The sequence below is a fragment of the Ctenocephalides felis genome, unplaced genomic scaffold (genome assembly GCF_003426905.1).
Source record: "Ctenocephalides felis isolate EL2017-DRISC unplaced genomic scaffold, ASM342690v1 CF-g0.4_SCAFFOLD_03571, whole genome shotgun sequence".
Lineage (NCBI taxonomy): Eukaryota > Metazoa > Arthropoda > Insecta > Siphonaptera > Pulicidae > Ctenocephalides > Ctenocephalides felis.
In genome coordinates, this window is record NW_020539725.1 from 53,661,206 (window position 1) to 53,678,832 (window position 17,627).

The following is a 17,627-nucleotide window of genomic DNA, read 5'->3' on the forward strand; positions in this document are numbered from 1 at the left end:
TTTAATATCCAATACCATAAACAATTTTCAATATGTACATTTCATCAATGTCACTAACACGTTAATCGCCACGATAATATCAGAGAAAAATTCTTATGAGCCAAGGTAATTTTAATAGAAAATTTAGTTAGACATGTACTATAAAATTTTTTTTCTTTGCCAAAATTCCTGGTGAAACACTATTTTTTTAAGTTACACATATATTACTGACATGGTCCTTTATTAATTATTTTATTATATTGAATTGTTTTTTTTTCACAAACCTTCTCTGACATAGCTCATGTAGAATTTTCTGGAATCAGATATATATGACTGACACGGTAATTAACGTGTTAATATCAATAATAATAAATCATTAACTACTAAAATATAATGATTCAGTACTTAGCGACTAAACATAAATTATATCTAGGCTCTTTCGTTTTGAGCCTAAAATATTTTTGCTAATTGGAAGCAATTTCTATTTGAGTAACATAATCAGAATATACAACCATATATATTTTTTGACAATTTTTTTTCTGAAAAAACTATAAATACATAATTGTTGTTCAGTTGTTCAGTTCACAATAAAATTGTTAGCAGATTGAAAAAAATATTAAGAAATTTAATTTTCTAAAAAATAAAAAAATATAAATATGTTGTCAGTCATAGCATACTGCTATGCAAAGAATTCATATATTTCTGAATCTTTATTTAAATTTCAATGATATTTCTGAAATTTTATTTTTGATAAAGGTTGCTCAAAATGCTACGTTTTTTTCTTATAATCATAAAAACATTGTTAATAAAAACTGTATAAATTGATAACGTGAGAGTACAAAATAATCGATTTTATTTTAATTAATTGTATCTAATATTTGTTTAAAAAATTTACATAACATAGGTTTTAAAAAAAATATTTTGTGAGACATTTATATATCTTTTACCTGTTATACCACCTTTAAAATTTTAGTACGAGAGGCCATGACACTCTGCGTCGTTTGTAGTACGAGAGGCCAGGACACCAAAGTATAAATTATATCATAGATAAATTGATTTATCGATATGTAATTGAATGAACATGTACGAACTATAAGTAGTGAAATGTATACAAATTATATTTATATATAGACGCCATTGTTAAAGTTTATTTCTTAAATCCGTGAACAAATTATATAAACAAAATTTAATATCTAAATTGCTGGAGTATTGTAGAATGTTGTAATTTGCTTGTACTAAAATAGTTTTATTTTTCCCCAAATTGTCGCAAATTAAAACGATTTTTTTTAACTAAGTATATTATTTGAAGTAGCACGTCTTAGGCTTAACTAAAAATGAAATATAAAAATAAAAATAATTGTCTTCTATAACAAATTTTTTAAAATAATTAGGATCATAAAAACTAAATAATATTATTTCTGTTCAATTATTATAATAATTTGATTATTTCATATCATTAACAACTTTGTTTCTGCTCCAACTAAGTTAGATTGAATTTGCAATTATTATTTTGTTTAATACTAGAATTTTGTTCTTGCTTCAAATTTAATGTTAAATCAAATTTTTATTAATAAATTTTAAAATTTTTAATAATAAAAACGTAATCGAGTAGTTGTGCATAATGTCTCAGTTTACAATTTCATACAAAATATATGTATGTAAAATCACAAAACCAAAAGCAAACTAGTAACAGTAACTTAAAGAATCAATCAAATAATGTTATATAGATAATTATACACCTATACTACTTGGACTGCACTTTATATATAAAAACTTTAAAAATATTAGTTATTAGATTCTTGCCAATGATCACAATTCAAATATTTATATTATCAAATGACCAAGTCGTTATATCAATTCTAGTTATTTATGTATTGGCACCGAGCTAGTGATGTCGTTGACTTGTGGATCCAATTTAGCTCACTTCCAAAGTGCAGTCCCAGAAATACAGATCTATATGAATGACTAGGCTTTGTCCTTTATCCTTTAATTAAGTACTACTCTGTTTCTAACTATCGGCAGATTCTATCAGAGTCGTCCCTGGCTGCGCAAAGTCCATGAGGTTGAGCCAGGAATAGTCTTCCGTTGGCACAAGCGCACAATTGGTAGACTTGGTGCCATCTGCCACCAGTTCGGTCATCTTCTTGTCTTCTGTGACTTGTTGGCTGAGATGGAGTTGCAGTTCTGATATTTGGTATTCGGACATCCGGAGATTCTAGACGAATCTAAAGGTAATGGAATTGATATAATAAATATTGGTTGTATCTCAGATTAATTGAAAGTGATCTATGATATAAATTTATATAAGTGGGATCTGGATTTTTGAACAAATAATTTGTTGAACTAATTATTCAAGCTCTTTAGTTAAGCTGATCGATTTATGGAAATTTGGAGACAAATTATTCGAATTAGTATTGTATTACCTTTCCTGCCACAGAATGTATGGCGAGATCACTAAGACTTTCAAATTTCAAATCGGAAGCCCTAGATTCAATTATTACTCCCTTTGGAGATCTTATTTCTATAGATCTGGTACTGGATTCCAGTCTGAAATTAATAAAAACTGAATTAATAAAATTAGACACTGGAATATAATATTTAATCATTTAACTACAACGTATATATTATTAACTTCTCGTAGGGTAAGTTAAAGTAATGGGCCGAAAATCCAAAATGAAAATTTTTGCAAATTTTCACGTTTTGAAGTTTTCTCAACATTTTGGCATACCTCAAAAAAAATTGATGTGTGTGTGTGTTTTGTACGTCCGCATTTTTTCGTTCACGTTTTCGGGCGTACGTATCAACCGACTTGAATGATCTAAAAAACATTCGATTCCTATTAATAGGAAGATGTGCTGATTAGTTTTTGGCAAGAATTTATTGCCAAATAGATGGCAAAAATTGCAGAATTGCAAAATTTTATTGCTCACGTACCAGGGTGCACCTGGCTAAGTAGTTTTGATTAGGTTTATTGCATCAATGTCACATTAAATTTGCTAGAGAAGCCCCATAGATCTATTCCGTATGACCAGATAGGAATTATTATCGTTTCATAAGTCAAAATTTTGTTTTCGAGTTCTAATTTTGAATAATGGCTGATAAGCCAATAAAATTCTTTATCTCTGGATTTGATAGTTATGATTTTTGTTGTAATGTAGTGTTCCCATGTTAGTCTGTTATATTAAATTTGAATATTTTTTATCATGTCACATATACGTCCAGATCATGCGGTCAAAAAGCGACCTAATAACAAAAATCTGATTATTCCGAGGCGTCGTCGCTGATGTTCTGTGCATGATATACTTTGTCCCTTCTTTTCCGCCCTTTCCACTCAACGACGCATGAAAAACGCCGGAAAACTCAGCGTAAAATACCTTTCGGTCAGTTCAGAATCGTCTTCATCTGCCAGAATTTGCTCACGGAGCAGAAAGCGGATATGTTAGGGTCGGTTTACATAGTAACAATGGGTTTACATCAGTAATAAAATTCATATCATTAATAATATGGATTTTTTAAATTTGTACTTCATAATTTATTGAAACTTTAGATATTTGAGAACGCAAACGTAAATATATTGGCCCCATTTTTGAACCATTTTTGTTCTAAAATGATTACATTACTTTTAATATTCACAAAGTATCTTTTTTTAAAAAAAAATCCATTTATATTAGAGTCAATAGTAAATATATAACGTTTAAGAGGCCTTTAGATATTTAGTTGGCCCCATTTGAGCAATATTTTGTTCTAAAATAAATACCTTATAAATAATTTAATAATTATTATTTTTTTAAATTTATTGATATTAGAGTCCATAAAAAATATATAACGTCTAAGAAACCAAATCTTCGGTAATATAAACGATAACATAGCGTTGTTATGGCAACGATTTCTTATTCTTCATTCTTGGTACTAAACTCTGTAAAAATACTATCTATTTGATGTATGTATGTGTATGTATGTGCGGATACAATTTTTTGTCCACGATTTCTACATCAGGATCAACAGAAACATTCGATTGCTATTGATGTGGAGAGGACGTTTAAATCTTTTAAAAATTTCAAATTATGATACGGAAAGTTCCAGCAATTTGGATTAAGGCACGTTGTCATCATCATTAGTTAATTTTTTTTCAATAGTATGAAAACGGATACTTCATATTCGAGGTGAATGCTATATCAAATTAATTATTTATACTTAAAGTGGTCAATGACGCTAAGTATCTGTACAACCAGACACATATTGTTATTTCTTACTTTATTATTAACTGAGAAATATTGAAATATTAAACAAAAATAGCTTTCAACAATATATATATATATATATATATATATATATATATCTTTGAAATCAACATATTTTCAACAATTTTTTTTTCATAATTTCGTATGAAAAAAGTGAAGTGAAGCTATTTCAATTTCTACAAGAAAACTTCCACTATTTATATAATTGTATAATTTTATGATCACATCAACATGCCGAAAATAAGTTATAGAAATCGCAAAAAAAATTAAAAAAATCGAAATTAAATATATATATATATATATATATATATATATACCATTATTATATATTTCATTATATATATTATGTATATTCATTATATATTTCATTATATATACCATGTATGATATAGATATGTACATTTGTTTGTGAATATGTATAAGTATGTATGTAAGGATCTACCACGTTTTTGGAAAAACAAAACAAATTATTTATATAAATATTTGACGTATGATATGAAACCATTATTAATCCATGGTATGAGTATGTGCACATTGATAATTGATAATTGATAATTGATACTCATACCATGGATTAATAATGGTTTCATATGCTATATTAGGATACAAAATTGTAAGTGTTTTATTACTATTATTATTATTATTGTTTTTCCATGAAATTTCCTTTCATATAATTTATTTAGTTTCAATTTTTAACTTCCCGTAGGGTAAGTTATAGTAATCGTCCAAGAATCGAAATCAAAAATTTTTACATTTCTCGACGTTTTGAAGGTTTCTGAACATTTTGGCATACTTCAGAAAAAATGGATGTGTGTGTGTGTGTGTGTGTGTGTGTGTGTGTGTTTTGTATGTCCGCTTTTTTTCGTCCACGTTTTCGGGCGCACGGATCAACCGATTTGAATGGTTTAAAAAACATTCGATTCCTATCGATAGGGAGATGTGCTGATTAGTTTTTGGCAAAGGCAGGTCCAGCCGTTACGGAGATATGGAGCAAAGAGTGCAAATAATAGAAAGCGAGTTTTTGAGAGAACGGATCAACCGATTTGAATGGTTTAAAAAACATTCGATTCCTATTGATAGGGAGATGTGCTGATTAGTTTTGGCAAAGGTAGGCCCAGAGGTTTCGGAGATACCGAGCTAAATTTAAAAAAAATGGCTGTTTTTGAGAGAACTAAGCGTCCGATTTAAATGATTCAAAGAACTTTCTGCTTTTTTCAACAAAACAATTGATTTTGGAAAAAAAATTTTTTGTTTCTAATTTTTTTTCAAAAATTTTTTTTTGTAATTTTGGACTAAAAATTCAAAAAAATCACCCAAGCTAAGCACAGTCTAAGCGCCAATCTGGTAGAAATGTTTACGCAAGTGCGTTTAGACTGTTTGTGTACTGGAGCACTTTTTCAATTTTGTGAAAATTATTGAAAAATGTGAAAATGCCGCCAAGCTGAGCACAGTATAAGTGAAAATGTCGCAAAGAATTATTTGCAAATGCGTTTAGACTGTGACTATGCGGGAGCACTTTTTCAATTTTGTGTAATTTGGCAACTATTTTTTTTTGGAATTTGATTCGAAATGAAATGACGATTGTTAATGTTCTGGAGATGATAAATTGATTTATTTATAATTAACTTTCCATAGGGTAAGTAATCGCAAAAAAATCGAAAATGAAAATTTTTATATATCTTCACGTTTCAGAGGTTTCTGAATATGTTGGCATACCTTGGAGAAAATTGATGTATGTGTGTGTGTGTGTGTGTGCGTCCATGTGTGTGTGTTCGGATACAAATTTTCGTCGACGATTTCGGGAACACGGATGAAGCAATTTGAATATTCAAAAAACATTCGATTCGTATTGATAAGGAGACGTGCTGATTAGTTTTTGTCAAAGGCAGGTCTAGCCATTCCGAAGATATGGGGCAAAAAGGGCCAAAAACGGTAACTCAGTTTTTAAGAGAACGGAGCGTCCGATTGGAATAATTCAAAAAACATTTTACTTGTATTAACAGGATGAAGATTTGATCAAATTTTCATGAAGATAGGTCTAGCGGTTTCGGAGATCTAGTAAAAAAAACTAAAAAAAATAACATTTGGCGGTCAACAATAATCACTAGACATTACACATATGCATATCAAATTATCAGATATTTTATTGAGATTTTAACAATAAGTATAAGTTTTGTTTACATTCCTATGGGTTCCGTACCAATGTTTTTCCGTTAGACAGCGACGCGGCGCTACGCGCTTTATATTTTGTCTCTATGCAGTTAAGGCAGTACGATTGCTTTGAAAAAAAAGTTCAGATCTTCCAAAATATGTCAAAATGAAGATAACATTTTTTCCAAAAAAAATTTTTACAAAAAAAATTGTTTAAAAATTTTTTTTAAAAAAAAATTTTTTTTTTCAAAAAAAGTAATTTTTTGTCCAATTTAAAATTTCTAAAAATCTTATTTTTTCGAAGTAAAATTTTTTCAAAAATGTTAATCGTTTTTAAAAAAATAATAATTTTTGGCACGGGAAGTTCCAGCAATTTGCCTTAAGGCACGATGCCTTAATTGCCTTAAGACAGAATTCCACTTACAGCTAGTTATAGTTAACTTGATTACCACTGAATGATTGCTAAGATGCTAGCCGAAACGTATGGATTTTAAATAAATAAATTTAAAAAAAAACTCATACTATTTTTATTGATGTTACGCCCGAATATTAAACTCAAATTAAACATATATATCAACATCAAATTCAAGACTATTCAAATATATATATATATATATATATATATATATATATATACATATATTGCCATATGATTTAGAAATGTAAGTAACATAATTTTCCTCATGTCAGTAAAACTGATGGATGATGCTATGTATTCGAAGTTGCACATTTATATTTATTTTTTGCAATATGTAATATAATATAATGCATTTTGAATGCCATATAATGTAGAGAGCAATTCTAATACATCAAAAATGTCTTTTGAAGACATAAGTGCACATTTTAAGTAAAACAACTATTTTGGAAAAACAATTTCATACTCTCACGGTATTTCAATTCACGTAAGCTTTTCATTATATCTACAGATAATAACTAATTTGTAATTTTCTTAAGTAAATGATATAGTTATAAACATTTTTGAACAAAAAAATTAATCAAAAAATTTCAAATTATTAAAACTGTTTTTGTCTGAACTTATTAACATCTCGTAGAGTAAGTTATTGTAATCGTCCAGAAATCGAAAATGAAACTTTTTGCATATCTTTACTGTTCAGAGCTTTCTGGTCATTTTGGCAAACCTAAAAAAATGGATGTGTGTTAGTATGTATGTATTTGTTCACATTTTTGGGCGCACGGATAAACCGATTTGATTGGCTCAAAAATTATTCGATTCTTCGATAGAGACATGTGCTGTGTTTAGTTTTTTGGCAAAGGCAATTACAGCCATTTCGGAGCAAAGAGTGCAGATAATAGAAATCGAGTTTCTGAGAGAATCCGATTTGCATAATTCAAAAAACATTCAATTTCGTAATGATGGGTAAAAGTGGTGGATAGATTTTGGCAAAGGCAGGTCTAGCCGTTTTGGAGATACGGACCTAAATATGCAAAAAATTGCAGTTTTTGAGAGAACTAAGCATCCGATTTAAACGATTCAAAAAACGGTTTGTATGTGTTGATGAAATGATTGCTTTTGGGGATTTTTTTTAAATTTCCATTTTTGAACTAAATCTTATTCTTCAAATATTTCATTTTGGTACGAAAAGTTCCAGTAATTTGCCTTAAGGTACAATGTCATACACCACCAGTTTACTGTTTGATTTCATTAAAAATAAGTTTTGTTATGCAAATTAGTAGAACAAAAAATAATAATTGATCAAAATATAAATAACTTTAAAAACAATTAATTATTCATTGTTTATGCATAATTCTCATATATGATGGTGTAAATATTTTAATAATAGTGAAGCGAAAGACGGCTACCGATTTTAAACAGCGTTTTTATCCATATGGTACATCTGGATACATTTGCCATCTTCAATTTTTTTTAAATGTTATTTGTACATTGAAAACCGGTGTATTCTAATTGGTCCAGACTAGGGCTAGTGGTAGTGGGTATAATTGTATGAATATAAATATTTGTAAGTTACAATAAATGGGAGACTAGCGAAAGTAACGAATGAAGAAGGTTGTAGAGTGAAGATCAATATATATCGTAAACTAAATAGTAGTTTTATTGACATATCATATGGTGAATCATAATGATCTTCTCCACTACTAAAAAAGGTTTTCAAATTCCTTAATTTACTAAAAAACTGGATTTTAAAACCGTCAAACCCTAGAGCAAAATGCTGCATAGAAATCGATTCATCTCATAATATCGAATATTATTCACATTATCAATACATTTTTCATCTTCTGATTTAGTAATATTGCAACTATCTCCTTTCCCCGGTGTGGATGCAGCCTCAGATCAATTTCAACGTCTATTTCCTTTCCGGTCCCGTGATGTATATGATAGTCAGACTGACTAATGCCGCGCGCCTTGCTTGCGCTTCTTTTCTTCGGGTATAATTTCTCAAACGGGCCCGGGCATTCCCTCATTAATAAAACAAAATATCGAAATATACCGAACGAAATAAACAGACACAATAATATTATACTGCAGTCCGAGTTCACAGATCGCGCACCGTGTAATACGAAATCTCAAAGTCGTTTTGCACTTTCCTACCGGAGCGATGCAGAGGCTGCACGTCACTCTTGGAAAAGTTCATTTCGCAGAAGGAAGATATATTTCTTTTGGGAGACGAAGACGAAGCTTTGCATTCGTCACGGAGATGTCGGATTATATTATATTACGAATGAATCGAGTTTGCGAGGTAATGATGCGTTGCTATGAAATAATTTAAGGATAATATGAAGGGGGAAAATGAATTTTAAACTTTTCCATGGAGTAAGTTGAAAGGGTCAACATTCAGTCTGCATTTAAACTTTGAAATAAAGACAAATTTTTACACTAGACTTGCCCGTAGGTAAGCGGTTAAGAGTAAAGGGACTTGATTCAGAGGTCCCGGGTTCAATACCCACGTCGAGCAGCAGTGACAACGGTACATGGTAATACAGAAAGCAATATTTTCCAAGTGAAAATAGACCTTAATCCAGTATTACTACAATACCCTAATTAGGATGACAACCTGAGGTTTGTCTTGTGATAGCGTTCAGTATATAAAAACTATATCTCAGATAGAGTAAGATCAATCAATGGATTGCCTACTAACCACAACAAACGTCTTAGCTTATAGAACACCTACTAGTTCTAATTGCTGTAAAAAACTACGTGTATAAAATTAAATTAACTGAAATTTCTTTACTCGCCGTAAACTAGGCAAAAATGCAACGGAAATGATTTACGTCACAAATACTGATGCGTCATTCGGTCAACGATGTCATTATTCGAAACGAGTTAATGTGATTGGTCCTACTATTTATAGCTACAGATATGTATATAGTAAGGTTTATACAAATACCGACATTTCAAAAAACCGGTTTTCAAATTCTAATCAGAAAACCGGTTTCGAATTTCATATAGAATTTTTTTTTCGAATATTCTGCAAGTCAAATAAAAAAAATATTATTTAATGATTAATTTTATTAGTAGTTATTTTTTTATTCAAATTATTAGAATAGAAAAATAATAGTTGACCAGGATTAAAGAAGTTTAAAAATTGTTCCTTGTTAATGCATAATTTTTACATATAAGGATGCAAATATTTTTATGATAATGAAACGAGTTATTTTGCAGAAAATTCGAATAAAACAAATTTAATACAGTTTTAAAATTAGGAAAAAAAATTAATAAAATCAAAAATGAATTTATTAGATACCTATTACTGCTTACTTATTAAAGTCAGTAAAAAAAAAACAAGCAGTAGACCGAATATTTTCTATTTCGGGCAATTTTAATACAAGTTTAAATATTCAATTTACTTTTTGTTTAATGAAATATGATTTTTTTCAATAATGAACGTATAAAATAAACTATAAAAACAGCTGTCTAACTTAATTTATACAATTCACAATACATAATTTTTCTTGGAATTAGATGGGATTGATATGTTTCTAACTTTTATAGAGCTGATATGATTCCGGGAACGAAAGCTGGAACTATTTAGTTTGTCATTTCTCATTCGTATATTAAAAACTGATTTTTTTTTATAAAAAGTTGGTTTTCAAATTTCATAATTTTTGCCAAAAACCCGATAAACCCTAGTATATAGGTTGCTATTCAGTGGAAAAAGAAGAATATGTCTCCAACATTGATTGGTTTTATAGACGATAAACTATATTTACCAAAGAATAATTATCCATTTCAATCAACTACAATTACCAGGTATAGCACCAATATTGATGCAGCTTTCTAAAAAAAATAGACGATTTTCTGACTGAACTTATGTCTTTCGTTTCAGTTATCTTAAACCATTCATATCATATTTGGAGTACGATAATAAATGATTTAAAATATTAGTATAGTGACTGACATTAATAAATGTATGCATTACTAATGTGACCATATTGCCAATAAACATCATTTTAAATTCTTACACAATGAATTTATTTACTAATGTGACCATATTGCCAATAAACGAAATTTTAAATTTTTACACATTGAATTTATTTTCAACTTGTCACCTCCTACAATAGCAAAAATGTTTTACTTCAATCGCGTCAATTTTTTTTATCTAAATAATTTCTCATATAGTTAGATAAATAAATGATATATATTAGTACCTTAAATTATGTCCAGGTTCAGATTTCACGGCAGGAGTTTGTATTGAACCTGTAAAATGTGCACCACCTTCGCCAGCGGCGTGCAACGTTTCGGATCCCACTATTACTTCTTTAGGATTTGCAGAAAATAAAGGCACGCCTCTGTGATCCATCACTATAAACGAGGAAGCCCAAACCTCTAATTTGTCGTCACCTAAATAATGAAAATATAAAAAATTAAGATAATATGATTGCTAATAGCTTTTTATATATGCAAACCAGCAAATATTTGTTTTATTATCAGTTGATGTAATCATTATGAGTTTGAATAAATATTACCACATATGGACACAATAAATATTTATTCAACATTGCGCCTCTGAAATAAAAACTAAATTACCTTTCCAAATATCAAATATTATCATTAATTTCTCTATTTTATAATTCCGGCATCATTATTTTCGAGTCATGATGTGTCATTCAGAACTATGATATTTTATTTTAGTAATTTAATACCCTTTAGCAGAACATATGAAAACTGTTCTGATACTAGTTTTGTTGTTTGAATCATTAGTAGCTGAATTATATTATTTCTATCGTATATGTTTACTGCAAACAATATCGGAAAATTTGCATTTATATGGTAACTTTCAGCCAGTGGTATGAAAAATACATTATCTGTTATAATAATCATAAAAATATTATAAATGAATAAATAAAGTCTGATATATTCAAAATACTAATGAGTATTAAAATATAATTATTTTGATCATTTTATATAACGGTTCATAACGGGGTACCACATTTGTTTCCAATTTCAATTCCCCAATACTAAATAATTTCGATTTATTGTTTTCTATTATTTGTATTATTAATCTCTTCAATTTATAAATTATTGTTCATGTCAAACGTATTAAACAAGATATACCTACCGTATATTATTTGCACTTGAAAACTACAATAAATTGCTGAATTTAATAATCGGTATACGGTTTTGCAAATACATGGGTATCAATATGATTAATGTTACGCTTATGATGTATGCGCATCATTTGCTATCATTAAATTGCAAATTACTGGTGCAAAATATTAATATCTTATTCGGATTCATACACTAATTTATTGTTGGTAATCGATTTAGCACTAGAAAACGTAATAATTTAGAAATAGAATTAATTTATTAACTTCCCGTAGGACTTTAACACTTTAATTGTAATATTATGTTTATTTTAAATTAACTACAAATTGTATTTGTATTTACAATATTCTCAAACTTTAATCTATTGTATTGATTGATTTTATTATATGATAACTAGCAAACCCGACGAACTCCGTTTTTCCACCAGATGGTTTCGTGAGAAAGATGAAGAAATTTTTTGTTTGTTTTATATTTGAAAAATAAAAATTTGATTTCATTACAACAACAGTAATGAATTTTTTTTGATTACAAAAATGAAATGATTTTTAGTTGAACTTCTCTATCCGTTTCATTTAAGTGCTCTTTGGTGAACCACATTTTTTGTTTTTTGGTCTGACGTTAACACAAACAAAGCGGATGGTTTTCCCAACTGGTGAACAGGCAACGTATAACTTCCCATGTGAAAAACAATGATTCTCTAAATAATCTATTTGAAATTTATCCTGCAAACACTAAGCGATTGGCCTTGCGATTTGTTATTGTAAACGCAAGGCGAACTGAAAATTGCAATCGTTTGAAGACCAGTCGGAATCATTGGTATGTCACCAAATCGCCAGCAATTTTTGATTGAATGGTGAAATTCAGTGCGTGTACATCATTATTCTTTGCGGCAAGAATTTCTCGTTGACTTAACCAAGCATAATTCTGATAATTCTCACTAATGTCATTACTCGAATTTTTAATTACGGTGCGTGAAGTTCCAGCAATTTGCATTAAGGCACGATGCCATGCGCCACTAATTTTCTTAGCTATAAACTTTGCGGGGCCCGAGACTTTTCCATCGAATGCAAAATTGTCGGTTCGTGCGTTCTGGAGTCAGGAAGGAAAACCCGACATATTTTTATATATATATGTAGATTTTTGATTGATTTTGTTTTGTTTTTATATCATAAATCGGATGCGTTGATTTGGCATGAACATACTCCCGGCTTTGAAAAATAGATTCGCATTACAACGTTTCACATTAAAAACACATTTTTACATTTTACATTTTTACATTATAAACACTTCTACATAAAATTAAAGCAATAAATAGAATACAATTAAACTTTGAAAATTTTGCAAATACAAATGCAATTTGTAGTTAGTTTAAAATAAACACATATTACAATTAAAGTGTTTTACAAATCTATGGTTCTTCAAAAAATCAATCAAACCAAACAAACAGTATATTCCAAGGAGAATATACTCGAATTCCTCTTCCACCCGTCCATTACCTACCTAAGTACATTCTGTTCTTCAGCATCCCGTTGGCGTCTCGGGTGTTGATGGTAAAGTTTGTCGTCGATTCGACCGTGAGCGGCTGTCCCGGCTTCGATCTGATCGAAGACGCCGTGAGCGGTCCCATGACGTACGCTTTGCCTGTCAAATGCAATCCTCCTGGCACCACCCGCAAGTTTCCCAGCCCTGCCTGGGAAAGGAAAGAATTTGTTTTGTTTTATAACTTACTTACTTACATGTTACAAAGACTATAAGGAATTTAAAGTGAGTGGCATTAGACGAAATTTAGATACTACGTGTATAGGCAGATTGTAGATGAATGAAATAATATGGTAAATCTACTTATTATCAACTTTCCATAGGGTAAGTTGGTAAGTTATAGTAAGGGGGCGACCATTAATCACGTGACCGATTTTTTTAGAAATTTTTTGACCCCCCTTTGTGAAATGTTTTCTTTTATTTTAATTACAATATCTGTTACAACTGCTAAATAATATAACATCTAGTAACATAAGTGGATAGTGAATAGTAAATTGAATAGTAACAAAAATATAAATAAAATAGAGTACAAAATAAAGGATAGTATTTTCATTAAAATGATATCCGTATTATGAGGATTTAACATATAATAAAAGCAAATAATGATAATAATACAATTAATAAATAAAATAAATAAAATTTGTGAATAATCAAAATAATACTAGGAAAACAATTAAGTAGAATAAAAACAGTAAGTAATAAATAATGATAAATATAACTGAATAACAATATTAGAAATAATATAATAATAATAATAATAATAATAATAATAATAATAATATTTAAATTTTAATGTGATATTTAAAATTTACCCCCCCCCCCTTATCTCACCAAACATCACGTGTATTTTTAGTTAGGAGAAAAAATAGTGAAATTTTTAATTTTTTTGAAATGTTTTTTTTTAAATTCAGGTAAAAATAAATATACGTTATATCTTACTAGACCCCCTCCCTCTTCGGCGTGATATTTCGTGATTTGTGGTCAAATCTTTCCTTCCCCTAAAACTTCACCTGACTAATAGACACCCCCTAATTGAAAAAAAAAATCGAAAATGAAAATTTTTGCATATCTACGTTCCAGAGGTCTCTGAACATTTTGGCATTCCTTAGAGAAAATTTATGTATGTGTGTGTTTTGTGTGGATACAATTTTTTGTCCACGTTTTCGGAAGCATTGATCAAGCAAGTTGAATAATTCAAAAAACTTTCCATTTCTGTTTATAAGGAAACATGCTGATTAGTTTTTGACAAAAGTCGGTACAGATGTTTAGGAGATACGGAGCAAAGAATGCAGAAAATAGAAATGAAGTTTTTGAGAGAACAGACCATCCGATTTGAATTATTCAGAAAAGATGCAATTTAGTTTTTGTCAAAGACAGCTCCAGCCATTTCGGAGATACGGAGCTAAAGATACGGAGCATCCGATTTGAATAATTCAAAAAATATTCTATTCTCATTGATGGAGAGATGTGATGACTAGTTTCTGGCAAAGATCGGTTCAGCCGTTTTTGAGATACGGAGCAACGAGTGCAATAAAGCAGTTTTTGAGTTTTTTCGGATAAGAATGAATTAAAAAACATTTAATTAGTATTGACGAGAAGATGTGCTGATTAGTTTTTTTTACAAAGGCAGTTCCAGCCGTTTTGGAAATACGGAGCAAATAATGAGAAGTTACCAATTATTGAGAGAACGGATTATCTGATTAGAATTATCTAAAATATATGTTGCTTGTGTGTACAGAAGAAATAGTTAATTTTTGGGAATGCAAAAAAACACTTTATTTTTCTAAGTAATTGTGTCATTATTTTCTACTAAGATTTTAGAAATATTATTAAACGTTACGTTCTGAATTTTTAAACAGAAATATCTAAATTCAATTACAATATGTTTATATGCTATAGTCTGAGTAAACCTCTACTATTTACTTTAATTTTCTAAGAGTTTTGGGACATCCTGTATATAATTATAGGAGAGCAAGAGAATTGTTAATGCCTAAATAATAAAATATACCTAATCCGTAAGTTTTGAAAATAATTATGTTCCATTATTGTTCAATAGTTCTAAAATGAATACATAATAATTAAACACTAAAAAAAAACTTTAATTTTTTTGTTGAAAACACCATAGCAAAGAAAACTGATCTGAAGTGTAGAATAATTTTTAGCTTCTTGAAAGATAAACGCCTCCTTTATATTTTGCCAAAAAAATTTTATATTTTTGCCAAAAAATCTGTTAGGTCGATTTAATGTCCCTTTTTTCGAAATAAACAAATAAAATTTTTCCTACTTTACCCTATTATAGTTCTATTAAATATATCATCTTTTGAAAACTGAAAACGTCATTCATTTCCAGTCATATGAATATTTTGGGCCTTAAACCAACTCCAAAATTGGCAATAATTCTTGATCGAGGAAATATATGAATATGAAACAATTCTCATTCTATAATAATGATACCTATTAAACTTTTAATTGCCAATGTCGATTTTATACCAGCTATTATATATGCCGTTATTAATATTTTGGTATAAATGGCAGATCATAAAATCTATATAAACGCATGTTTAAGGGCGAACATTTACCGTTTCATTTGCACGTTTATCTATATAAATTGTGGAAAATGATGATATATATGTGAATTTGTGTATTTAGGAGGTTGTGATGCGCAGCATAAATTTAACTCTATTTTGTATCGTAGCCAATAACGAAAACTTCATTTTAGGTGTAACAATAACATATCAGAATTTTTTTCCCCTAATTTTTTTAAAAAATCAAGGTACAATGAACTGGAAAAAACTCATTACTACTCATATAAAAAGATGGAACTTCCAAAAGAATTTCAATATTATGTTTGCTTTTGTATTATATACGTTCATTCTAATTTAATAGGCTTTGCTAAAATAAATTCTATATACCCATCATAAAGTGTACTTTTGACATATTATAATTATCTATAGCAATATGAATATATTTTGATAATACTGGGAGAATGAGTATGATAATATAATAAGGATAATTATTTATTTGCTTTTCTACATTAATTTTTTTATTAAATTATTTTCATTTTTCTTTATTAGAAATTCTGTATGCTAGTCTTGTTATGGCAATAATCAATTTATAATTATAGTAATTAGGTTTTGTTTATTACTTTGTGTTAGTAATGAAATCCAAATTAAACTAGTGGTGTATGGCATCGTGCCTTAAGGCAAATTGCTGGAACTTCCCGTATCGTAACGAAATGTTAGAGGAATTTTAAATGTTTCCAAATAGATTAGTATAAATATTGTAACATTGTCTAATATTTATATGAATTATATAAACTGAATTGCAATGTTAAAATTATTTGTTTAAATTATATAAGTGAGCTTAAGAACTTTAGCTAGAATTAAAATCAAAATCTGAATTATTTTCGATATACAAAAAAAAAATTTTTTTAATTTTTTTTTTCTAAAAGCAATTATTTTGTTAAAACAAGCAAAACATTATTTGAATCATTCAAATCGTCAGCTTAGTTTTCTCAAAAACTGCCATTTTTTGAACATTTAGCTCTGTATCTTTGAAATGGCTGGACCTGCCTTTGCAAAAAACTAATCACCTCTTTTCCCAATCATTACAAATTGAACGTTTTTTGGATCATTCAAATCGGATACTCCGGTCTTTCAAAAAATCGGTTTCTATTTTCTGCACTCTTTGTTTCGTATCTCCGAAACGGCTGAACCTGCTTTGGCCAAAAACTAATCAGCACATCTCTCTATCAATTGGAACCGAATATTTTTTGAACCATTCAAATCGGTTGATTCGTTCGCCTGAAAACGTTGACGAAATATTGTATCCATACATACATACACACACACATTCATTTTTTCTGAGCTATGCCAAAATGTTCAAAAACCTTCAAAACGTGGAGAAAGGCAAAAATTTTCATTTTCAATTTTCGACCCATTACTAAAACCTACTGGCAGTTAATTAGGGTTAATTAGGAGATTTTGCAAACATTTTCCGAAATGTGTATATAATCGACTTAATCAATAATGAGTGAAATTTAGTAACTTTACAAATTGTTATAATAGAATTTGGTATATCTGCGGCTTAAGTTTCTAAGTTTAAAAACTACAAAAAAAAATTGGGAGGTCTGTAATTCTTTAGGGTGGTCATTTTTACCATGAGCTTTATCATAATATAAAGTATGATCAAAA

General features: G+C 29.0%; 1 protein-coding gene across 3 annotated transcripts in view; it reads right to left on the bottom strand.

Annotated features, from left to right (window-relative positions):
* Window positions 1-1,844: 1,844 nt before the first annotated feature.
* LOC113384512 (delta-sarcoglycan-like) overlaps window positions 1,845-17,627 on the bottom strand; it is a 287,433-nt gene continuing 271,650 nt past the window's right edge. For all 3 annotated transcript variants that reach the window (XM_026622235.1, XM_026622237.1, XM_026622236.1), the window contains 4 exons: window positions 13,396-13,585; window positions 10,998-11,190; window positions 2,403-2,526; window positions 1,845-2,204 (listed from right to left, as the gene is read on the bottom strand). In XM_026622235.1, the coding sequence (XP_026478020.1) occupies window positions 1,992-2,204; window positions 2,403-2,526; window positions 10,998-11,190; window positions 13,396-13,585 (720 nt within the window). In that variant the 3' untranslated portion in view covers window positions 1,845-1,991. The remainder of the gene's footprint in view (window positions 2,205-2,402; window positions 2,527-10,997; window positions 11,191-13,395; window positions 13,586-17,627) is intronic.